The sequence below is a fragment of the Xyrauchen texanus genome, chromosome 21 (assembly GCF_025860055.1).
Source record: "Xyrauchen texanus isolate HMW12.3.18 chromosome 21, RBS_HiC_50CHRs, whole genome shotgun sequence".
Lineage (NCBI taxonomy): Eukaryota > Metazoa > Chordata > Actinopteri > Cypriniformes > Catostomidae > Xyrauchen > Xyrauchen texanus.
The window spans coordinates 19,586,906-19,614,083 of record NC_068296.1 but is presented as its reverse complement, the minus strand read 5'-3'; the positions used below and the strand labels follow the sequence as shown (position 1 = coordinate 19,614,083).

The window sequence follows — 27,178 nt, the reverse complement described above, 5'->3', positions numbered from 1 at the left end:
ATCAATACCCTGCAGTAATATATTTTATATATTTATATAAAAACGTGGGTCAGTTTAAACTGTTCATAATTACAATCGTGTATCATTCACTGGTCCATATGTGGCATGAGAACAGCCCAAAACAACTGTTCAATCAACTACACAATATGATCCCTTTTTATCCAATCACAACATGGTGTCTTGTGTGTCGAAGAAAAGCCTCAAAACAAGAACGAAATTGCAAGCTTTCAAACATACACACACAAGGCATCTGTTACAGACCGAAAAGGAGCAGAACACCAAGTCAAATATAGCCACCCCTTTCCAAACCAGCTCACCCTGTTAAGTGTCAACATTTCGTCGAACTTTTTTTTCCATTTTTTTTTTTTTAAATACAAGGGCTAGTGTACTGAATGCACAGATTATATCTATACAGTCAAAAAATTACATATATATATATATCTCAAAGGTAAAATAGGTTAGCGACCTGTGGCCATGCATTCACAGTCTAAATACATGAAAAAGAAAGGAAGAAAAAAAAAACGTATTATGTATATACATTACAAACAGAACTTTCAGTGCTACTAGCTAAGTCTGTCACTCATTTGAAGACATTTGTATTACCGAAAAATTGGCAACCACAGTTTTATTCTTAATCACATATACGTTGTATAATGAAAGAAGTCATTAAAATGATTTGACCTTTATTTACAAGAATACTGCCTCTACTTGTGTGTGTGTGTTTTTAATAAATTCTAAGCGTGTTCCCCATGGTGTATAGACTTCAGTAACCGTTAATAACACATTTGCGCTGAACAGGCACTTTAATGCTTTACATGTTGAGGGACATTTATAGGGACGTCTTAATAATACTGCTGCTTTATCGTTAAAAGAACGATGACCCATCAATTCCCCCACGCTCAAAATACAGTTTACTGTGGCAAAACACTTAAGCGAGAATCCTTAGGGGCGCTAACAATGGTTGGATTCTTGCAATAGCCTACATAAAAAAAATTGTTCTATTGTTTGTGTTAAAACCCGACAACCATCCACAAAACCAAATAATTCCATGGAGGCAGGTCACAACACTCAAAAAACGTACGTACGACATCTTGAAAACACTTTTGTGGAGCGAATAGTAAAACGATGGGGTCGTGCAGAGTAAAAAGTATTGCTACTACATCCATGTGTGGGGGGATGGGGGGATGGGGGGGGGGGGGTTATCCATGCCATGGGTAGAACAGTGGCATGAAATGTAACACACTGGTGCATTACATATATTCTGCCATTTTGTGGTTACTGGTTTCAGTCGATCATCCCTACTCTTGTTCATTAAGGGACACCAACCCTGTAAGTGCGCTTGCAGCATTAAACAATGTCTATATTGCTGTGGATTTAGTTTTAATTCTCGAAGAACGTCTTTAGGATCACTTAATCGTTTTAGAAGTCATGGTTATTAGAAAAAAAATAAAAAAAAATAAAATAAACAACAATTGCATACTGCAGAATCACATTGGCCGGTTTGGAACCAGAAAGAACAAAAATTTACAAAAACAGCTATAGATACATGGACACAGGACAGTATAGCAATTTGGAAAATATAATTTTTTTTCTTGTGTTCTTAATCTTCCCAAATTGTCGCTTAAATGCACTTTATAGTTTTGCTGTCCCAGACAGGATTATCAAAATCCTTGATTTATTCTTTTGTCTTTTTGTCTTTTCTATTGTTGTAATTTTAGTGGGTTTATTTCTTACTTCATTTTTGTTTTTATTTGTTATATATATATGTATTTATTTTTTTACAAAACACACACACACACACACACACACACACACACACACACACAAAAACAATAACATTAGAACAAGCTGTTCATAATGACATTGGAGCAATCTCTGGACTTCGAGGGTTCACTGAAAGTCTCAATTTTAAAATTCACAGTCATTTATGAAAGTCTTTCTTCGTCAAAGTAAACTCGTGTAACAGCCGTTTCCTTCTACAAAAAAAAAAAGCGCTAACTACTGTAGTCACAACCCCTTTGATCATTCCTTCTGCCTACTGAATCGACATGTAAGGCCAGTTAAAACTGCTCCCCGACAGCAACATATCCCTGATGAGGGTTTCAATTGGGGTTTTACCTACCAATCGGACGAAAAATAATTGCTCTATGACCGAGGACGATACTGTACGGAGAGAGGGCAAGCGCAGTAATAACTTCCCAAATCGAGTTGGTTGGTTGGGGTACTGGCTCCGAACGTACTCCTCCAGAGCGCACTGGGACTTCTCTTGCAAACTTTCCACATGGGCCACATCTGACAGGCCGCAAGCATCTATAAAGGATAGAGGGATAATCAAATGTTTAATAAATGAACTGTACACATGGACCATACATTTACAAAACGCCAATGACACACACCATACCATTTCACTTTATTTATGTATCCTTTATCCATTTATAACAGCATACTAAAGCAATGCGCAATGCATTGCGAATATCATATGTGGCACCTTAATTAACCGGCAATTTCATGTTCATATTCATATAAATAAATAGTGTTATGCTTCTCGTATTTCTATAAAACTGTGCTGAGGGAGCGAGCATTCCAGTGTAGGTCCTTATACATTTTGAATCTTGTTGCTTACAATCTCCATAAAAAGGACAATTTAGCAGCATATGGGTCATAATAATATGGAAAAAAGAATTTACAGAAGGGCAATGAGAGTACTGTTTTTAAAAGCATGTTGAGAAATAAAATGACAAAATACAAGCGTTTCTTGACTCAGTCTTCTTTTAGAACATTTACAGGTTCGACACACCCTTTCGTCCCAATCTTTTAGACCATTTTGCAAGTTGGCTATTCTTAAAGAACGACAACCAGCCAGACATGTAACATAACCACAAGAGGTGGTAGGTATAGGCAGCCAGAAGTTTAACTCAGTGAAGCGATTGCTAAAGGCTGACTTACGTGATGAACTTTTTAAATAGCACTTTAACTACATTTCCGTTGATATTTATTATTTTAGGTTTCGGTTCATTTCTATTTATATTGTTGTAGGTAATATTACCCGTTAGGGAAGGAAACTAGTGGTTTGTATTCTGGGGGAACAATCTTAATTGTGCAAATGACACTTAAGCTTCTCCAGTCATGAATTTCCAAGATAATATATTCGCTATAAGGTATTAAATCTTTGAAACTTTTTCGCTTAACGTTGTAAAACACAAATAACGAAATGAAGTCAGGGTCATGACCCAGTTCTGGAACGACTCCAGCATGTGTCTTAGATCTCTAGTTCATCTGAACAAAACAAGGAAGAACCGAGTCTCTTAATAAAGCACAAAAATGTATTTTCGGCCGCTGCAATAAAGCACACGTAACTTGAAGCCATCTATCAATTTAAATAATCGGCTCCAGTGTAAAGCTGAGCTGTAATATGTGTAAGTGGAGCATTAGGCCTTTCTTCCCTTTCCTACGAGCTTTACCCCCTCCCTTCGAGCATGACATCCTTAATATCTGTCATTCCAAATAAATACAAATAATTAATTAATTGTCTTTCAAGATCACGTTATGATGTATTGTAAAACTAGTACAAATAATGATGAAATCTACAATATAGGTTTTATAAGTGAATAGTTCTCATTTAATGATATTGTTTACATTATATTATTTTATTTCAGGACAGGGTTTAGACGAAATAATAGTGAGCTTAATAGGTGATGAGTCAACTTTTTACTGCTTTTTTTCTACGTAAATATATTTTTATGTCTCGGTGACCCACAAAATGGTATATATGTCACTACATAATTGTTATCAAGTGTTAGGCAGAAATGTTGTATGCTATTGACTATGATTTTATAGCTTCTTTAAAAGCATTTAGGCATAAAACTAAAAATATTATCTCGATATTGCTTGCTCTATTGTAAAATCTGTATTGCATTTTTGTGTCCATACTGACTTTTACATTTAAATGGTATTTATACAGTAATAAACGCTGAAACTGTCACACAACGGGTTTCTAAATTAAATAATATACAACACGTTTCTTTCCTCTATAAAACAAACAAAACTAGAAACAAAAAATATATAAAATGTCATCTAAAATAATTCATTAAAAACATATGTGCTGAAAGTAAAACTTACCTGAAGTGAATAAAACGATGGCCTTTAAACAACTGTATTCAGCAGAGTCTACGTGCAAAGCTTTGAGCTTTTCTACTTGTTCTTGGAAGATCCTAATGTGGTCCATAAAGGCGACCACTCTGTCCGCAGACATGGGGGAGGCATGGAGCCCAGCCGCCGCCAGAAGTGGAGCCACATGGAGCGGCATGGAGCACTGAGCAGCGTTGAGCACAAACAACTCACTCCAGGTCAACCTCAAAAGGGCAACCTGGTCGGTAATTTGGAGGTCTGGGAAGAAAGGAATATTCCTGGCCCACTCCACCGCACTAAACAGCATCCTGGCTGCCAGTTCACAAATGTTCTCGATGCCCATGATGTTGTTGGGCTGCATGCATTGACTGCCATACCGAGAAGTTGGGTAGGGCTCCGCTCGTAGAAGTAGAGAGATATATCCGGATAAGTAGGAATGGCAGTGCAGCGGGTCCCCATTTGTCAAGGCGAACTGACCATGGTGAGGCTGTGTGGGTGGCATCCGTCCTCTTTGCACTGCTGCAGTAAAAAGAGAAACTGTAGATATTGATGCTTGAATTCTACATAAACAAAACATAGCTTGACCTTGCCTTTATGCTTAAGTTGGCGTGATTTTTCCACACAGTTTCCTGAGTGAGCCAAGCGCCATAATATTAACTTCAGTTACATTATTATGATTAATTATTGTCACTTGACACGTGCAGAACTTCTAAACTATAGCAAAATGGCCTACGTGATTGCACAGTTCAGTTAAATTATTAATATATATATAAAAAAATCAAACCAGGTTATTGATGTCAGAATAATGTTCTGTACTGTACATTGCATTGCATACCCACAAATAATTTACAAAGTCATACACTATATTTTACTACGCAAAAAATATAACATCGCATATAGTTTACGCTCTACAAAGGCATTGACAAATGTTTCATTTTTAGTGTACCTGTCAAATAATTACTGTTTTGCGTTTCATAGTAGGCAACATGAGTCCAGTGAGTACATGCACAAAGAAAGACATGAATGCTAACCCTTAACCTACTTAGCTAGCCACAGAGTCGGTTTTGCTGTCTACTGAGGATCTGCGACTGAATCGGGTTTCTGGAAAAATATTTAATCAAATAGACAACACTAATAAATGCTTAACAGTGAATATTATTCACTTTAGTGCCAGAGGAGAACGATGTAGATTGCGGTCGATGAGGATACCATAGCCTTGTGTCTGTGTGAGCAAGAGAGTGTATGTGATTTTGACGCTGTCTCTCCACACTCCCTCGCCATAACCGCGCGGCATATCTGCAGTGATATTATTAAAATCCAGACGCACGCCCTTGTTTGCTTCGCTGAATAAAAGTGATAATCAAATTTACGTCAGTGAGGAACATGTAAAAGGCGAAAGAATCGCTTAAGAGAGGGTGTTTATATTTCGAGCATTAAGGGCGCCGTGATAACGCTCAGTCTCGAGCATTAAAGGCGGTTCCTTCGCGTGCTGTGGTCGGGCAGCTTAAGAGACATGAGTCGGGGATCAAATACAATGGGGATGTAGCATGCGTCATTAGTTAGACTAAATACAAAAGACAAAGACACCAGTAAAACAACAAAAATCCGAATACCTTCCCGCCTCATGCCAACTTTGAGGCATTTTTTGAGGCGACAGTACTGACACTGATTGCGATGGTGCTGGTCAATGGGACAATTCCTGTTGGCACGGCATGTGTAAGTGAGGTTCCTTCGTACGCTCCGTTTGAAAAAGCTTTTGCACCCCTCGCAAGTGAACTGGCCGTAGTGTTTGCCGCTGGATTTGTCCCCGCACACCACGCACTCTATGTGCTGTGGCTGCTGTTTTTCCGATTGATTCTGCGTCGTCTGGTTCGTTGGGGTGGACTGCGTGTTGTTGTTCGGGGGTCCTTGAACGGGTGTCTGAGGGGTCGGAGGGGCAATCTGAGAGGCCGTCAGACCCAGCTGGCCTGGTTGAGGGGTTGGAAGGGATAGTCCTCCTTGGGCTTGCGATGAGAGGGTGCCCTGGGTCTCGGCCACATCGTCCTGGGAGCCTCTCCACACTACCATTGCCATATCTATCAGTCAACGTTAACAAACTTTTTGTCCCCGTTTTTGGTTTCGGAATGCTTTGTTTCAAAAATTAAGAACGCAGCACGGTGCCTTTATCACTTAGGACGGTCAAATAAATAATTCAAGATCGGTATGGTCGGCTAGAGTCTGATTGTCCGTTGAAAGTTGCGCACCGATGACAAACAGTAGGCTATTTCTTGACTGAAATAGCGTTACCTGGCATGTAGCTAAAACTGAAGCAAGCCGAATAGTAGCCTTGCTGTTAGAGGCCAAGTCCAGGGGCACTTGCAGTCATCCATCCAGTAAACCCATCGAGGAAAAATGGAAAATAAACACGGCAGAAGAAGATACTAACGGAGGACAGATAACTTAATGCGTGTAGCGATGTTCGGACGCACAGAAACACTGAGTCTTTTAAGATACTTGCGACGCGCAAGAAGTTCGAGCGTAAAGTCTTGAAGAAAACCAACAACTGGCCAAAAAATATTGTCGCTTCTTCCTTTTCTTCAGATGAGGTAGCGCTAGCAGCCGTGCGCAGTTGTAGTCAAATATGAAGTCAACTCTCCGGCATGCAGGACCGACAATAAAACAAAAAGATCACAACCTACAGAACCTCCTTCATGCGCGTAAAAATAATAAAAGAGCGAACAGAGAATCAAAGTGATCAAATATGTTAAAAAGGGGGAGGTTAGGAAGTGACTGCGATTTGTAGGCGCGGGGATGGCAGAATGCTTTCTCTCTGATCAGCTCACTGAGCTCTCTATATAGTGAACTTTGACACGACTGCTGCAACTTAGCACACGTTACCATGGAGATGAGTTGCCATATATGGAAAGTGACTGTGTTTGACTGGTCAGAGCTCACGGACCTCCCCCTGAACCCCATTGGCTAGTCGGCACTTGTGCTACTTGGTTCTTTGCCAAAGCCAGGAATACGGGTCGAGGAGCCGCGTGGTCCTAAAGAGAGCATATACAGTTTGATGGAAAACGATCGCAAACCATGTATTATTCCCATTATTTTAAATAAAACCCACGATTTCCACTTCTTTTAAAGCGGCGATTCCACAGCACAGATAGTACACTATGCAAATACCTGTTAATACAATCCATGTTATGTTATAACTAGGCCTACAAAACAAGATAAGTCTTAATGATATTTCTTTAATTTTGATATTTGATTTTTCAGTGTTATTGCTTTGCAAAGCATTTTGTTACATCCATTTCATAGACTAGACCCAAAGTGTAGGCTATGTTTAATTGTTCAATTCTATTAGTCCATTTGCACGCACTAATGCGTAGTTATAAATAAAGAAACTGCATATCATTTATCAAGAGTCAATTATACAGTTACAAATACATTTAAAACAGAGACGATGCACGAGAGAACAAGCGAAATGCTCGAGATGCTATTGAGTCAAGTTCGAGTAGCTTACAATGTAATCAGTGAAGGGCTTTATGACAAAGATATATGCCGAAACTCTAGTAGACTATTTTGTAAGTAATAATGTGTAAATCCTACCAGAGTAAAAAAATAAAATAAAATAGGCTATATATATTTAAAAGCCGCAAGAGTCGGTATTTTTACACGCATTTTCATTAGACGCTATTAGTAGAATACTAAATCTTTTAAAAAAAAAAAGGAATGGGCTAGCCTACTTATTTACTTTGCTTTGATTTAAATATATATATTTAAATATATATTTTAAATATATATATATATATATATATATATATATATATATATATATATATATATATATATATATATATATATATATATATATATACCCTAAATTGATCAAAAATGCTTATAATAACAATAAATTGACTGTCTTTAAGTGCTGGCTTTTGTAAAATCAGTTTCCCAACAATTTATCATTAGTCTACTTGATGAAACCATCACCAATTGTCACAAATGAGATATCGTTCTGAACATGAATACTAGCATTACAGTTATTTACAAAGTCATTACTTGCACAGTAGCTAATGCTATTATTTTTGATAAATCTATCATCATGACACCTGCTTTAGATGGAGATTAAAGGCCAATCGGCTCTCAGTGTCATGTATCATTTATGGAGAGATTTTACATTCAACGTGTTCTTAAATTGTGTTTAAGTGACAAGTGAATTTCAGAATTAGCCTGTGCTTTTAGGGCCTTGACATAGCCTCATACAGATATCCTTATCAATTATATAAAATATCACACAACCTACTCGAAAGGACCTCTGTGCTACAAAATAAACAAAAGCATTCACAATTCATGCAAACCTAAAATGAATGATGCTATTTAAGAAAGCAGAAGCTTAGAAGTCTGATGTTAATGAGCATGGATGTTCTCTGAGCCTCGGTGTGGTCAAATGAGGTGCCTCCCTTATTGCTCCTCGGGTTATAAGTCAGAGTACATTTTTTTAAAGCTCGCTTGTTGAAGTCTACTTTCTGTAACACCAGGGGATGTCAGACTTGGGTCCACTGAAAAATGTACAGAGCTAAATCATAGCATAAGCTGTCTACAAGGAAAAATGTCTTAGATTGGATGTACAACAGTGTATGGGCGCCCCCTAGTGTATGGATTATTTCTGCATGCAATCACTCTTTAAGGTGGAAGAGCCATCTTAAATGGAAACTGCAGACGGTCGCTCGCCTCTCACATACAGCAAACATGCGCTTATTTTAATCTGATTAATGCTTTTGAGATTTTCTACTAATTTACTTGGACGTTGCGTTTGCATGTCTCTACCGCGCATTTTCTCTAGAGTGTTGTTCGCGCATGGAAGTATTGCAACGTTTCGGTAAATTTCGGCCAGTTTATTGAAACGATAAAAGTGAGCACCGTACCCATTCAAAGCCTGCATGTGAACAATACAGCCGAAAGCAATACTGCAGAAGTAAATTATAACCTACCGATTCAACAAGGATTTTACGCCCAGATAAAGGTGAGTGTTTTTATATGTTTATTTATTTACTTAAAAAAAAAAATGGTCCACCACAATTTAACTGGTTAAGATGCGGATGTGTGATATTATGTTTTTTCTTCAAAGCAAGAATAGGAGTGGTAAATAAGACTGATTTCAGACTTCTAACGCGCAGACAGACAGTCATGCAATAAATTAGCATCACTTCCTAAATAACAGCTATATATATATATATATATATATATATATATATATATATATATATATATATATATATATATATATATATATATATATATATATATATATAATGTTCAGTTCAAAGATGCGATGCCATAGTAATTGTTGATGAATTCACAACATAAATAGGCTACGATCAGTTTCACACTTCTAACGCACAAACATACATGCATGCAGTACATTAGCATCACTTCCTAAATAACAGCCAAGACAACTTAAAAAATATATTGAAAATTATGACTAGAAAGACTGCATGCAAAGTTGCGAATATTATATATTAAATGGACAAAGTGTTCAGTTCCAAGATGCGGTTGCTGTGGACAAATGTCTCTGTCAGAAGGCTAATTTTAATCTATATTGCGGATGAATTCACAACACAAGAGACGATCAGTTTCACATACTATACACTCAATTGATGTGTAGGCTACATGTTAAGTGAGATTTAATTCCCAACAATTATAGCCCAAACATACCAAATGCATATGATGTCGATTCGTCTTCCCCGTGGTGCATCCTCTCCTATGAGAAAATGTACTTAGTCTTCTCTTTCTGTGCGAATTTACGGTCTGTTTGGAAGTGGAATCAACGTTTCCTTTTCCGCTGACGGATTTATACACAAAAATGCGTCTCTCTATTTATTTGAATGATTACTAAAACTTCAGGGAGAGGAAAAAAAAGACAAACCGACAAGCAAAATCAGTCAAACTTTTCTGCGACGCTTGAATCACGTGCTAATATTTGTTAATATCCTAATAACAGCTACAGTCATTTTAATGACTTTAAAGATAAATATGTTTTTTTTTTTAATGGCAGAATAGGCTCCTTTGCGTCTTTCTTTTCCACAAAAGGTAAAAGCCTTCCTCAGTGCAGCTGCTTTGTGTGGGCTGTGTGACTGGGAGAGGGAGGGGTGAAGTCAGGAGAGACACCTGTCTGTTTATGTGCAAACTAGTAACAGTGATCTGTCTTTGTCGCTTTTTTTTCAATGGCTAAGTTCAAAGTAAGGACTTTACTAGATCAATGAATTACGAGCATTGACGCAATAAACCTTTACCGTTGTGCAAAAATTGCTTTAATATGCCCATATTGTATGTATCATGAAAATACATAATTATAAGTCTCCAAGAATACAAGTGAAACATCTTAACCGGACATGAAGGTTCGATACTCTTAAGACCATTAGTGTCCGAATAAAACATAGCTGACAAGCACTTTAGAAAACACTTCTAGTCTGCAGACTGTCTATAGACTGCATTCGTGCGTCCAATTGCCACAGACCAGACACGGTTGAGGTAATTTAAGGCCTGATAGGTTCAAAACCTTGCGTACAGGTATAGGGCGATTTAATTGCTTATTTTGCTATGCCATCTATACTCTCAAAATTCAGACCGTGTAGTCTGTAAGATTAAAAAAAAATAAAATGTTACATACTAATATATATATATATATATATATATATATATATATATATATATATATATATATATATATATATATATATATATATATATAGCCTATATATAACAAATATTAAATAGAATAACATACCAATAAAACCATAAAAAAATATATAGTACATTGTTGTAGTGTTTATCACTAATTTAAAGCGTGCAGTGTAGGCTAAAGCCTTAAATTCATAATTTGAATAAAATTTGTAAACATTGGATACCTCAAATGTGACAACTTAAACAGCTAATTAAATTACTAAAATGTGACTATTTTTGGCCAAGGCAATTTATTTTTTTTACAAAAGGCTAATTGTTCCATCTAAAAGAACTTCAACAAAAGCAAACGACACTGGCAACCCTGCAGAAATGCATCACTTTGCGCATAAAATATATAATCGGCGGTTCTTGTGAAAGAACGTTGGAGGACATCCTTCAAACAGCCGTTTTATAACAACTTGATGTTGATCAGTGTAGTGCATTCTGAGTCGTCGGGGTACATTTATCATTGTAAAACGCACTAAACAAGAAAGAGTCCTTACACACACACACACACACACGAGAGAGAGAGAGAGAGAGAGAGAGAGAGAGAGAGAGAGAGAGAGAGAGAGAGAGAGAGAGAGAGAGAGAGAGAGAGAGAGAGAGAGAGAGAGAGAGAGAGAGAGAGAGAGAGAGAGAGAGCTCAGCGTGCGCTTACACACACAATAGCGCACCCCCATCGGGGCCTCCATAGAACGAAACACTAAACTAAATATTTACTGATCACACACAAATAGCAGGATCTTTAACGATTTTCCATAGCAGGGACGCAAAGAAAGGGGTAAATCACGTTATTATTGTTTGCAAAGTAAAGTACGCACTCTGGGATACGGGTGTGTAAGATGTGACTCGTGTAAGAGGAGTTATAAGCGAATAAATCGATGGACACTAAATAAGACAGCAAAATATCCAACGTTACAGCAAATCTATGTGTGAGTGACAATACAATCAAAAGGCGATCAGCCGATTAAACTAGATGTTAAACTTGAAAAGAAATATCTAAATTTGTATGATTAATTGCAATTTTAAAATTACATTATATAAAACCTAAAACATAAAATGTTCAAATTGCCCTTTTGATTCTTAAAAAAAAAAAAAAAAAAACACACACTTTTAGATACACAGTAGGCCTGCATGTATTTTGCTCATATTAAGCCGTGGCCATAACATTGTCATTCTCAAAGATCTGCAAGCGCAGGTTTGGCGCAGGTGTCTATTGCGCTTTGATGGGCTGGAAGAGGAAAGTTCACCCTATTCTTATCGCTGCCTTCACCGTATCCTTCAAGCAAGAGATAGAGGGAATCTGACCCTCGGGTCACTGAGATCCCGGCCTGATTAACCCTTGCGGGCCCAGTATGGAGCAAAGGTTAACCAGGCTAATCAACGTGAGGAGTCTGATTAAACTGGATGATCAGAAGTCAGAAACAAAATTTAGCTACTCTCTGAAATACAATGATCGAATACGTAGTAAAAAAAAAATCGTATCTCACATATTTTATCATAGGTTATTACACCAAAATGGTCTAAACTATTTAGTTTTACTAGTCACACATTATTATTATTATTATTATTATTATTATTATTATTATTAGCCTAGTAGTAGTACTACTGAATGTATCCTGACTTTTGATTGTTATTACTTAGTTGTTGGGGTTGATCAAACAATGTGGTTTAAAACGTGTCCAAATGAGCAAAAAAAAAAAAGACCTGTCAGATGGTACGATTACAGAATAAAGCACATCTGTTGTTACAGTCATGCATTTTGTCATATTATTACATATTATTAAATAGGCATTATTAATTTATTGAAAAATATGTAAAATTATCTGTATCCACATATTTTCAGACTGACTACATATCTAAAATACATCAATATGTTTTCTTGCTCCAAAGTATGTCATCTTATGTCTTACATTAGTTACACAAATGAATAATATAAAAATAATATTTGCAATCCTACTAACAATTATATTTGAATGATGTAAACTGATTAAATAGAAACAGCATTATTTGAAAGCTCTTTCAGTGCTCCACTACTAAGTCAGAAACAGAAAAGGACTTGACCATTCATGTTGATGACAGTATAATATGAACCTGACAGCTAGGATGAAATGTTTCCATAAACAAGCTACAAATGTTTCTCATATGGATGATGGTCTAAACTGTCATTTAAGCAAGTACATGATTATTTCAGCTGGCCCTAGTTTATATCCCATTGCGGTAATTTTACTACTAAATAGGGAGACCATTTATTTACTGTTTCAAATCTGATGATGTTTAACACATTACTCCAAAATAACACAGCATCTCGTGAAGCATTTTTGCACGCAATCTAGCCTTTTATATTGTGTGTCATTTAAATAGTTCTTAAAAACTCCTGTTGACAGTCATCAAACTCATTCAAGAAAATCTCCTATTCAAATTGAAAAGGATTATGGTTTTATTATGTACAGAAGCCTGGCTCTGTGCCCATATATGGTGTAATTTGTTCAGCATTAACTTTAGTCTTAAAACAACACCATAGCCCTGGGAATTCAGAAGACTTGGTGTTTCTTCAGAGAACAACACGTTTTCACTGTGTATTTTTCGATACAAGACAAGACTACCACAGTTATGAAAAAACATAATAGAGTAATGCCCATGTAGCCTGACTTCAAAATGTAAAAGCGTGAGATTTATCTTAATGTCCTTTTCTTATTTCCTATAATGCTAATTATATGACCTGTCACACAAAGTAGAGTAGAATGAACTGAACTACTGAATCAGTGATAGTTTCCACAGTGCTTATAGCAGTGATATAAAAGAGACAGTAAACATGACCCATACAGGTGAAGGGTCATAGTACTGCAAATAAATACACCTTTGGTGCAATAAAATAATTCAAATTTGAGTTTTGCTCAGGTGTTATTAGATATAATGCATTACAGCACAGTACTTGATATGGTATTATGCAAATTGTTTGCCATCTGCAGCAAGTCTTTAACAGGCAGCATATCATCATGAGTAATGATAAGTGATTATTGTATTTGTATTTTGTTGTCAGTTTTAATGTACTTATGGCAAACACGACTACTGTACTGTACTGGAGCACTAAAGAAGTGTTTGTAACCATGAGTAAATTGCTCTCAACTCCCTTTTTTCAGACTTGTGTGTAATGAGTGTGAATTTGATTTGATACAAGAGGCTTTGCAGTTTTATAGATTATTCTTACTATGCATATGAGGCACTTTTAGGTAAACTACTGGTAATTTAAAGTTAGGCATTTCTGTGTTAACAGAAAGTCTGTAGATAATCTTTGCTGCTCTTGATATGTTCACAGATAATGTTTTGGCCTAATACTATTAAATATTTCTTAAATATGTTTATTTGTTGTAATCTCTAATTATCATTATCCACAGAAAACTATTTCTAAAAATAATTTTGCTTTTCAGAGCTATGACAAAAGAACACGACTAAGCCATTAATTGAAGGTTATATCCATTATGGATTTTTGGAAAAAAAATAAAAAAATATTTATATACACTTCTCTTCTTAAAAAAAACTAACAAAACAAATGCCACTGGTGTGTGTGGGGTGTGTGTGTGTGTATATGTGTGTATATGTGTGTGTACATGTACATGTACATGTCTTTGTGTGATTGATTCATTCATTGGGGCAGGTTACCCCCTCCCTGTCTATTTCTGTTTACCCTGAGGGCCGATCTAAGAAGCCAGCAGAATCATGATAGATCACATAGTTCGATTCTCCAGTGATGGATTACAGTCAATATAAACAGCAAAATCTTAATTTGTTTCAATAATCTCTTCTTAGACTGAATGCCAAACTTCCTTCCATTTTCCATTTCACCACTTTCAAGCAAAAATCCCAGTGTAACAAAACGGGGTGAGGCAAATAAAATACGTGATACTAAAAGCCACAATCGACAATTTAGCATTGTTCCATTTCAAAAGTTTTTCCCTCAGTGCAATATAGGAGTAAAGGAAAAAGGGGTGTATCTGCAAAAAGCTTTGCATTGGAATACATAGAAAAGAAACACTTAATAATTTTGATGCAATTGACCATGTACTGTGATAGGTAACTGTCCATTGGTCTGCCTTAACCTAAGAATACAATTTAAATTAATGTGTTCTGGCAGACTAGCTGTGCACTGTCTCAGACCTCAGCAGGACTGTGAGGAGGGCAGAGGACACAGGACCCTGTGTGAGGACTGAAGAATGCTCAGTGGTGACATCAACACCAAATGCACGACGGGAGGAGGAACTTTGCGCAATGATCCCACAATAAGAAAGCAGGGAAGGTAGGCCTTGATACCAGATTGGCTTAATATATTCTTTTCACCTGCCTGAACAACTAACCTGTAATAGATTATTTTATAGGCAAAAGGATCATTGGCTCAGTTGACAACGTGGTCCTTGAAATCAACTATGTCTTTTTGGAAATTACACAGCACAGAATTATGGTATGCTGGTTTTCAAACTTTTCACCCCAAGGATCCCCATTGTCTAAGATAATATTCGAAGGCCCCCCATAAACTAGGAGACTCAATAGATTCTAATTCTTTATCTTGATTAATTTTGTCATTCTAGAAGTTTCAGGAACTGTCAGTTTGTTGTATGCCTACATCTCATACATTTCATAAATCTATCTATTTCATAAAATTATTTTAACTTATATATATATATATATATATATATATATATATATATATATATATATATATATATATATATATATATATATAGTTATCTAGCGGCCCTCATGGAAGTTTGCTGAGGCTCCATAGTTGGCCCTGGCTCCCTGATTGCGAACCACTGCTTTAAATAACGCAACTGAATTAGAGCATGCATTGTGTATCTCCACATAATTATGAAAATACAATTTTATTTGATCTTTCCTTGACAACAGTAGAAATGTTTAACTAATTGTAACTGTACCATAATCTTTGCCAAAACCTTAAGAAGTAAATAAATATGGGTCCTGAATGCATGTTGTTTGTTGTTATTATTATTTACTTATACAGCACAATTTTGCTTGTGGTAAAGCTCTATATCTTCATTTAGTGTGGAGCTGTAACTGACATTTTTATTGCAAGAATTGCTAGGTTTTCTTTTCTTAGCTGCTATGAAAAATAGAAATAATTTTCCACATATAATCTTTTGCACTTACTATACCCATCTGGATTTAATCATAGGCCACTAGACTAAACCCAAGTTATTAGGATACATAAATGTTTTCAGAAGTAATCAAAGAGCCAAAGCTGAAGAAAGGAGATGGGAAAGTGAGAAGAGGAGGGAGAGAGAAATTCAGTGTATTCTAGCTGTCTGTAATTGAAAGCAGCTTGTTTTCTAACGAGGACTACTGGGAAACATGGGTAAAGATTTTTAGTTTGCCTTTGCATTTATACCTCACATGTTTCAGAATGTATTGTGAGCAGTATCTGTCTCCATATCAAAGAGGCATATAAAACATGTGTAGGAGGAAAGCTGTTTTGACTTTATCATCTTCACAAAAAATGCTATAAGAGGAGCCACTTCTCTGGAGTCAGCTTGTGCACAGCCTTGAACACACGTCCTTATGTCCTTTACCAAGTGTTTTATAGTATAATTGGTTTGATTTTTTTTTTAAAGTACTGCATGAAATAAAACGATTGAACTTTCACAGTAGCAGATAAGACTTTTGAAAATGTTTGTATAAATAATATAATTGACAGTACAGATGATCTTGTCCATTTGCTGATCCAGGTTGTGCAAATCATGTATTCTACAAGGTTGTAAGAAACAGAAGACAATACACAGATAAGCACATATAAAAAATAAAAATTAGTCACATGCATAAACAGCTTATACTACTTCATTAACAAATATACCATCCGTTGATGTTTTTCTAAGAAAAAATATGAGTTGGCATGGTACTGTGTTTGTGTGTGTGTTTGTGTGTGTGTGTGTGGGGGGGTTGTTTTTTTAATGTATATAAAATGTTCCTTCAATTAAAGACAGACAGCAAAGAGATTGAGTGCAAAAATATATGAAACCACACACACACTGGCAGTGGAAAGGCAAAGAACATTCAGCACAAGATTTAATGAGTGCTGAGTTGTTGTGGTATTTGCAACACAGCCAAAAAGCTCAGCTATGTTCAGGAAGCATGTGAAGTGTCTGCACTGAAAAAACGTTGTCAAACAAGATTTGGGATCAATTACCCAGACAGAGGGTGTAATGTTTATGTGAGCCCCCTGATAGAAGAGGTGTCCGGGTAAACTTCAGCTGCAGGCCCTGAAGTGCTCATGTAACTGGCTCTTGAAGTCCTCTTTACAGACATTTGTTTTGTTACCTCTAGTAAGGGCTGTTTGGTCCCAACCATAGTACTACCTGCCCTATGTTGCCCCCAAGAAGCAGACGTAAAATACAGGTCAATAGTTTGGCTCAATTATTTGTTGCACAATAGTTGTCAAAATAAATAAATAAATAATTACATTTAATTATCAAGGCCTAAAGGAAAAGGTCAGGTTGTTGAACTGAGAATGTTTTTATTTAATTTCAAGGGAAACTATTTTGAGGATTTTGTGATTGGTGATTTTTGTGATTTCATTTTCATAAAACAAGCATTCCTATGGTTGAAAAATTAAACATTTTTAAAATAAAATAAGGCTAACCTATAAGAATGATTGCCAATTATGAAATATTATATTACAAAGCTAAGTTCTAAGTTTCTCATGGCAGAGAACAGAATTGAACACTTAGTATCAGTGTTTTTATTCCATGCAGTGGATAGTTTAAACATGACCAAACTTGTTCCAATGTCCCTCTAAGGACTCTTTGTGAGGGAGGGTGATATCCTTACAGGATCATTGCCAAGGGAATATTTTTCTGATGTAGTATTTTAAAGCATGTAAAATTCAAATAATTTTGTGGCTAACTTTTTAAGATGCCCATTTAGAAATTCTAAACACATAATTACTTACTCTGTCTTTAGCCAAATAAGGGGGTTAATATAATCAACCACACTCTTTAACCTTAGCTTAAAAGGTCTGGGTATGTAGCTGCCAGTACACATATTTCAAAGCCACGATATATTGAGGAAACATAAATGGTGATTAGTAACCAAAGCAGATTATAAAGAAGTTCATACGTAAATAAATTACAAACTTCATATTTGGGTTAAATATCCCTTTAAATTTTTTTATTTTTATTTTTTTTACTTTCAAAACCTTTTAACCAACTTTTCTGTTTACTTAGGGTCTTCCTGAGGATTGCCTTTCCTACAGAACTCAAAGAAAAGTCAGAGTTGTGGCCTCACTATGAGTCTCTACCCATAGAGAAAGCTGCAAACAAAACATCTGCATTCCATTCAGAGAGTGTAAGAGGTGTGAATGTCAGAGTGTCAGGGCACTGGGTCAATGCTTGCAACATGTTGAGGAAGCATATTGCAGAACTGAATGGTGTAGCAATTATAAAAATAAACGTGTGCAAAATAACTGTTCTTAATTCTTGTTTTTCAACAGCTATGTATACTTCTAATAATGCCACAATGTTATATAAAGTGTTACCAAAGATATATTATAAATTCACAGGAACATCAACTGCAATTTCTACATAACATAATGAACTATAGCAGTTCACAGACAGAGATAGTGAGCAGTAAATCTTCACAAGGATAACTGATAACTCTCAAGGCAAATGTTGAATGTTGTGCACGTAATGCGATGTATTTTGGTTTCATACAATTAAATCTGTGGTTCCCCTCAAAAGGCACAAAAATGTGGATGGACTGTCCTACACCAAGAGTAACTGTTATAGTTCTAATCAGATATAAATATATATCTAAAATAAAAAAAAAATCATCATCTTAACCATTTGTACATTTTTAAACATGATCACAAAGGAAGTCGGCATTTTGTTTCCGAGAGTTCTAGTACCACAGGATTGGACACATTATGCCGACTCTATTACAACAGCCATCTACCAACAGACATTTTTGCATCGATTTAAATGTGCTGGGATTGTGAAAAAAATTTAAATTCTTTCATCATTTACTCACCCTCAATCCATCCAAGATGTGTGACTTTTTTTCTTCTGAATAAACAACTGTTTACCTTAATGTCTTCCAAAGCAAAACGATCACTTTTGGTGTGAAGAATCAATTAATCCTTTCCTCCCCAATTCCCAATGCGCTCTAAGTCCTCATGGTGGCGTAGTGACTCGCCTCAATCCAGGTGGTGAGGACGAAACTAAGTTGCCTCCACGTCTGAGACATTAATCCGCGCATCTTATCACATGGCTTGAGCGTGTTACTGCGGAGACATAATGCGTGTGTGGGCTTCACGCTATTCTCCGCGGCATCCACACGCCCCACTGAGAGCGAGAACCACATTATTGTGACAACTAGGAGGTTACCCTATGTGACTCTACCTTCCCTAGCAACCGAGCCAATTTGGTTGCTTTGGAGACCTAGCTGGAGTCACTCAGCATGCCCTGGATTCGAACTCGCAACTCCAGGTGTGGTAGTCTGCGTCTTTACTCGCTGAGCAACCCAGGCCCCCTCAATCAATTTTTAATAATCGCTTCCAGTCAGCAGCAGTATGTGCCTTTACGAGAGGGTGGAGTTCACACAGCCTCTTGTGTGACGTATTTGCCATGGCATGTTACGAACGTAATATCGCCCCGATTTTCTGTCGGTTGCGACATCTAGGATGAGCAAATAAACGCACCATTGTAAGTAAACAATCAAATACAAATACAGATCTGAACCAAAACCAACGAAGCTTCTGTACAGAGTTCCTCCTACTCAGCTTTAAACAGCGCTGCTCTTCCAGGTGTGTCGCACATGTGTCTTCCTCGCATGAATATGCCAATGTGATTATGTCATTCGTGCGCGTACTGCTGCTGACCGGAAGCGATGAATTTTGGTTAAGAAGTATTTAAATATTTATATTTTTTTCACCATAAGTAACTGTTTCACTTTAGAAGACATTCATTTAATTAGTGGAGTCATGTGGATGACATTTATGGTGGTATTTTTCCCTCTTACAATAGATTTATATTTCACTGATGGTAAGTTTTAGGGATTATGGTGTACAGTTTATAAAATATGCATTCCTCTTAACTGTGTAACAACCTGTACAGCTGAAAACAACTTGCTTCACATCTCACTTTTGGCACCCCTCTATGGATATTTAAGCCAGCCAATGGAGCTCCCAGATGCCTATACTCTCAGCAACACATTACGCTTTGGCCACTGGGGGCAGTATTTCGAATTTGGGTAAGTACATACCAAATTTAGCTAAAGTAAAGTCAACCTATTCTTTCTGATTTTACTGTGAAATCAGTCTGAAATGTTTGTGCTTGGGTCCACTGGTGCAATTGGCTATGAAATGTCACATGTTAATCTTTTATTCAAAAGATACAAATAAAAGCAAACATACAGTAACTTTTTTTTGCACTATGGAGCACCTCACAATTACTCTTCATTTGGGACAGGCCCTGGCTAATCATTTGACAGTTTCTTATTATTTCAAGAGGTTTAATGATAGAAGACTAACAAAGATTGCAAAATGCCAAAAAATCGATTTCCTCATTCTGAATGTCCATTGTTAAACCAGAGAGACAAGAAATGTACACAGATGGTTGAATATTAAGTAAACGTAAGAGAATTTAATCCCTACTTTCTTGACCAGCAAGCAGTCATGGAAGTGTCACATCAAAGATTCCAATAGACCTAACTCCACAAACAAGGTCTAGTCTTAGAAGGGAGATGCCTCCAAAAAAGTCCCTATTGCACTGTCTAGCAACATCCTAAAATACGACGTGACCTTAATCTGTGCGGTGCAGCTAGCGCACTGAATCAGCTGGACCATTACATCAAAGTCACCAAAGCTCATTAGACTGGAATGATCAGTTTAGACATTGCAGTCTGACCCAAAACACTCACTGATCAGCGGCACTCATTACTGCTCATGGAAGTCCGAACACATCAGGTCATGCACTGGGTAATCTCTCCCACAGCAAGCCTCCTATCTGAATCTTTGGACACCAGGGGATGTATGAAGAGGGCCATATTACATACTTTTTGTCTAAATTGTGTATACACAAAAAAAATCATAATCCCTCACATAATTTACAGTATGTCTGAAGCTTTTCCGGTTTCATCCTTTACAGCAGTATAGGGTGTCAGATAATATGACTATTTGGCACAGGCCTGTCAAAATTTTTATTTATGAATGGATAATAAATGAAGGGAACACTACTAACATGGATTTGGCTGTTACGCCATTTTTGAAAAAGTTAATTATATTTACGTATTCCTTTATACTTGCAATAGAAAAGTTCTGAAGAGACAATCAACCAAATGCCTTAACTACGCACAGGCTCTGATTTCAATTACAGGTAGGGTTGATTGTAATGAAATTTCACTCCACATAATGAACACCCAGGAAGTCAGCAATCTCTAAAGGTAAACAGTGAAATGACCTTACAAGCAGGGTGTGTTTTTTTACATGAATAACATCTGCTTATACTTTGTCAGCTTCCTTAAATAATGAACTTAATTGTCAGCAACTACTATAATCTACTGGTTGAGTGTACATGTGAAATACAGCCTACAGACAGCAGTATGTTATCACATATATGGATAACACTTAAGTACTCTTCAATGTGACTATTTTACGCTAAGATGACCAACTGAATCTGTCTTTTTAAATATGAGAAATTTTTGATACAATCCAGTCTCTTTTTTCTTTTCCTTTTCAATGAATGAATGTGCAGATTCACACTTTAAAATCTGCTATAACAAGAGGCTGGTGCTAGCATATCAGCAACACTATGTAACTCTGGGCATTGACCTGCAAATGGAAAACATTGCATTGCATTCCATCACAGTGACTCTCTTCCATGTAATTACTTCCACATTAGATCCCTCTCTCACTACTTTTCATGAAAGCAGATCCCCCCTGACATCTTCAGGAACACAGACACGTGTTAGCAACGCACTTACTGTCTTTTACATAATATTGCCATAGAATTTCGCTTCACTGCATGTCTGCGCAAAACAGTTGTGCACTGATCTGCTCCTTCCTATATGCCTGCAGAATTGATTTGAGACACAGGAGCTAAACCTTCCATTGACAATCATTTCTCAAGTTCTCTTGGTTTATTGGGGCCCAGGGTGCTGTCATGAAAATTGAGCAAATTGGCAAAATTAAAAACTATTTAAAATGTAAAAAGTATTTATCAAACAAAAATGTCTTAATGACTACAGGGTGGCTGCCACTAAGACGTTTTCCATTTGGACTGCATTAATTTCATTTGAGTCTTAATGCTGCTTTGATACATTGTAGTTTTCCTTTGCATATGTCAGAACATTTAAAGGAATAGGTCACCCAAAAATAAAAATTCTTCTGAAGTGATACGATCAGTGAGAACAGACCAAAATGTAACTCTTTTTTCACTCCTAGGTGCAATCACGATTTGAAGGGTGTGTACAACATGTGCAAACGGGCTGAGCACATGTACAGTGCACTGTGCATGTGTCAAGAGTGAGGAAGTGTAATCAAGCTTCAAATCATGATTATGCCTAGGAGACTGCAGATGGCTAGATTTATAGTAAAAAAAAGGGGATTTATTTTGGTCTGTTCTCACCCAAAACCGATTGTATCGCTTCAGAAGACATGGATTAAATCACATGAGTCATATAGATTACTGTTCTGCTGTCATTCAGTCCTTTTTGGAGCTTTGAGGTGTTGGTCCCCATTTACTTTGTATGGATATTTTTACATCATATCATCATCAAAATATCTTTGTGTTCCACAGAAGACATGAAGTCATATGAGTTTGAGGCAGCTAATGGGTGAGTACATGATGAGACACCATTTGTAACTATTCCTTGAAGCAAAAGGTATTTAAACAAGCATTCTTAGTTATAGATTGATTATAGATTCAGTTATAGATCGATACGTCTGTGGTTCTGGGCTTGGCAGGAGTCTAAGATTTGGGGTGTTATACAAGACAATGCTTTGTGTACACCATAACACCTCCTCCTGTTCGACTCAAGGTGAAAATAAAAGAACAAGTAGTCAACCCCATTATTATAATATCAGTTTACATATCCAGGGCATCAAACAGTGAGGGCCATTTCATCAAGCTAATTGCCTGTGTGTAAGTAGGAGCAAACTTTGTCTCTCTCTCTCAGTTATGGAGCCTTTTTTCTTAATCACAAATAGAACCTTTGTATTCCAGAGGGACTTGCTTTCTAATTTATAATTGAACCACAGAGCAAAGCTATCAATCTTTCCCAGACAGTTTTTTCGTCTTCCCACCCCCATCCCATTTTCACCCTCCCCTCTATATAACTGCTTTAAAAGTATTGATGGATCAAGAAACAGGACAGCATAGCTGAGTTTTTCCACAGAGTCACACTCTGAAATGCAGTGTTTGACAGAGGCAAACCACAAGAGTCAAGGCCTTGGCACTGTTAGCCATGAGCAAAGGCCAAACACTCTGGCATTCATAAGCTTCTGGCAGCAAAAAAGCCAGTGTAAATGACCTCTGGAGCTTAAGAGGCCATTCTGTGAACGTACATGTCATTTGAACTAAAATCGTTGTTTAAGCTTCATTTAGTCAGTTCCAGCTTGCGTAGCAAAAAAGGTGGTCACTTGTAGCCTGTTTTTGTATCATGTTCACACTCATTTCTAAAACTTATGCACTTGAGTGGGTCATCCCTCCATCACAAAGACTCATATCAAAGCCTGAGAGAGAGTGAAAAAAAGGGATTGGCCACATTCCTCCATGCCAAGTGTCACCCATTCAGCGACACACCCTGACCCCCCCCACACACACACACACACGCTCTATCCATGGTGAGTCTTGTCGTTAATGAGTTAATGTGAAAACTCTCAATGTCATCGGCAAAGATAAGAATGAAGAAAGCGGTGCATTGTACACATAATGACAGACTCCCCAACTGCCCCCGAGATGTCACGGGTCAGCCATGTTAAGAATGTGTGTGCCCAATCATCTACTGATCCTTATCTGGCTAGCCTGCAGCTAACCAAGGCATGGGCCCGATCAGGGGCGCTGATGAATGAACAATAGGGGCCCGTGGATTGTTCTGCCTGCCACATGACAGCTTCTGTACTAACAGATGTTGACATTACCAATCAATATATCAATTATCCAACAACTTATTGGACCAGATGCATGAAAACGCACATTATGAAGCATATTTGGTGTCATGATTGTGGGAACTACATCTAGCTCTTCAAAAGAAAAGGGAAAAAGGAGTATGAACTAACAGTTAACTGTATGAACTGTTGTTACCTGCTTTCTCCAGGTAATTGGTACAGTTGGAATTCAGATGAAACTGAAATATGCAGGGCCAGTGCCATATGGGACACCCTCTCACAACAGCTAATTATATTATGGTTCAATTTGTCTAGAGCAGACTTTACAGTAAGAAGCCAGATCTAAGACCCTTTTTGAACCATTCATTCACATGACTTTTCCTGGTATTTGGCTTGAACATTTGTACATCAGTTTTGAAGAAGCAGGTTGTCTAAATTTGCACAAACTCTGAGATTAGTGTTTTGCAGTGAGTTCAGAACAACTTCTATTAGGTGCAACAGAGATTGAAACTGAACCCTCACAATTTACTCTTCTATCTCAGAAATGCTGATTCTCTCTCATGCATTTGGCAGTTTTAATTGTAATACAATTATGATATCATGATGTATCACAAAATACTAAATCGTGTCACATGTATCGTGAAATGTATCACATCGTGAGATGGTTGGCGATACACAGCCCTAATGGAAAGGTATACAGGACATAGGAAAAACCAATGAACTAATAACCAATTAAAACAATTGGAAATCTGTCCTTTAAAATGTTAGTTTGTCATTTTTGAAGCCAAAAAGGCAATATCTGTTTAAACAAATAATTTAAAAAAGAGGTGAAAAAAGAAGTGAAATTTAAAATGAACCCCTTTGCTGAGTTTATGATGATAAAAGGAAACCTTTATTTCCTATTCCTTTTTTTTTTATTTGTTCAAATATATTAAAACGTGATAAGGACGTGAAAATATACTACATATTACAAATGACCCACATAACCTACTCTGCATTAACACTTTATATGGCACACATATATTTTCACAGGAATCACAATTGTGGGAAACAATGCATTTCAAAATTAAATGATGATTGTCAATTTGCAACGATGGGGAAGACTTTAGAATAGAAGCCACATTCTTGAATCTCTGCCGTTTCCCTCTCATTAATTTCATGATCAGAGGTTTACAAATTGTTCAAAAGTTTCTAATAGTTTAAAAGTTAAATCTCCAGTCTCTAGCCTATTTAATAATTGCACCTTCTAAATGACAGAAATCTAGAAAGCTTAATAGAAAGAATCTGAGCACAGAAAAGACAAAAGAATGATAAAAGTATTGGGAAAAGGGTTTAATATTCCAAAATAATATTCCAAATATTCCAAAAGCCATCCTATTTTGCCCTGATACAAATGTTCAAGTATGATTTCACTACTTGTCAGAGGTGGGTAGAGTAGCCAAAAACTGTACAAAAGTAAAAGTACAATTACTTTACCAAACAAAACTTAAGTAGAAGTAAAAGTGCTAACATAAATAATTACTTGAGTAAAAGTAAGAAAGTATCCAATTATAAGAGTACTCAAGTAGTGAGTAACTCATTACTTTCACAAATGACATAATGGACATTAACTTCCACATATTCCATTCCATAATAAACATTTAACATGTATTACATAATCATTATTCTAATTTTTTTTCACCCCTTTTCTTCTCAATTTGGTATGCCCAATTACCAATGCGCTCTATAGTGGCATAGTGACTCACCTCAATCCAGGTGGTGGAGGACGAATCTCAGTTGTCTCAGCGTCTGAGACCATCAATCTGTGCATCTTATCACGTGGCTTGTTGAGTGCTTAGGTCAGGAGTGTGTGGAGGCTTCATCCTATTCTCTATTCCTTTACTTTAAATTTACAGAAACACCCTGAAAATCACCATGACACAGTAAAGCCCGCATTATCATTAGATCCACAACTTAACTTAGTGAGCTGCCTTAAATTTGATCTGCATTTTTAATCTTGAAATATCCGCTTGTCTTGGTGTTAAACAGTGTTGGGGTAACACGATAAAATTAACATGCTTTACATAATCAGATAACTTTTTTCAAGTAACTAATAAAGTAACTATTTTTTTTTTATTTTAGACCATAATATCTGAGTATTTTTTTAAATAAAGTAACACATTGCTTTTGTACACCTCTACGCATCCTGTATTGCAAAAAAATCTGAAGTAAAAGTGTGAAAACTTCGGGGAAGAGAAGTAGTTCTATAGAGCGTGAGGCCAGAGACTATTTAGCAGATAGAGAAAAGTCACTACTATTAAAATTAATAGGATAAATTAGAACTCCCAACCAAGATGCTCTAGCACCCAACTGTCAATGTATGTAGAAAGGAAGTCCCGTCTTGCAGGTAAAAGATCCAGTCACCTATTAGGTACAGACATTGCCTGTCAATTAACTTGCTAACGCACATGTGCATTTCGTGATTTAGAGTAATATGAGGTCAACATTCAGTTGAGTGAAACGTGGTTGATTCATGTGTTAATACACATAAGACTAGTATTCCACTGGCCACAACATGATACATGGGGTAAAATACTCACTCAATTCAATGATTTATGCAGCCGAACTGTTCCGTGTTAGAGCACCCTGTAACTGGGAGAATGGAATGAGAAATGCTGACTCTGGATCAGTGGCTCTGAGCAACGTTCTACATCAATTGTGTACGCAGATAAAATGTTTTTAGTTTCTAAAAATATTCTACATTTTTGTTTTATAATAAACATGTCATTTGATTCATGAAACAAACTTTTTTTATGACATTTTGGTAGCATTAAAAATTATTCCATTCAAGTTGTATCAGAATGCACCTTTGAAGTTGTGGCGTCTGTATGCATCATGGATCAGTTCAAAACAAGCATGCACTGAGATGACTTAAGTGCAAAATATTCATTTATTTATCAGACTTATTCCTTGAACATGTTAGACTGGCATTCCCCACCGAATTTTATCCTGACTTTTGAAAAACATCTCAAGTTGACTCTGGCATTGTCGATGGACACAGCACATGATGACATATATGATGCAGGTTCAAGTGTTGGACTTTGCTGCTTTAGGTAAGACAGTGGTTATTCTTCATTATTCATATTGGCTGCCATGTTGATGGAAAAACAAATAATGCATATTCATGTTATTGATTCTTTGTTATAAATATGACGTGAAGACCTACTTTGTAAATATTTGTTTTTTTTTACT

At 36.7% G+C, this 27,178-nt stretch overlaps 1 protein-coding gene and 1 long non-coding RNA gene across 4 annotated transcripts; one reads left to right on the top strand and one right to left on the bottom strand.

The window, feature by feature from the left end:
• Positions 1–1,784: 1,784 nt before the first annotated feature.
• LOC127661462 (COUP transcription factor 2) lies at positions 1,785–6,932 on the bottom strand. 3 transcript variants are annotated; one of them, XM_052152198.1, is made up of 3 exons: positions 5,742–6,932; positions 4,120–4,665; positions 1,785–2,310 (listed from the first exon to the last, which is right to left on the bottom strand). In XM_052152198.1, the coding sequence occupies exons 1-3, from the start codon at positions 6,199–6,201 to the stop codon at positions 2,036–2,038; spliced, it is 1,281 nt and encodes a 426-aa protein (XP_052008158.1). In that variant the 5' UTR covers positions 6,202–6,932; the 3' UTR covers positions 1,785–2,035. The 3 variants fall into 3 exon arrangements, with proteins under 3 accessions (XP_052008158.1, XP_052008159.1, XP_052008160.1); XM_052152199.1 differs by having other exon boundaries at positions 4,120–4,647; XM_052152200.1 differs by having other exon boundaries at positions 4,120–4,647; positions 6,415–6,932.
• A 1,703-nt stretch (positions 6,933–8,635) lies between these two features.
• On the top strand, positions 8,636–18,293 carry LOC127661860 (uncharacterized). The gene is made up of 4 exons (XR_007972801.1): positions 8,636–9,133; positions 14,969–15,130; positions 15,210–15,292; positions 18,069–18,293. It is a non-coding gene; the product is annotated as an uncharacterized LOC127661860 (long non-coding RNA).
• The last annotated feature ends 8,885 nt before the right edge of the window (positions 18,294–27,178 follow it).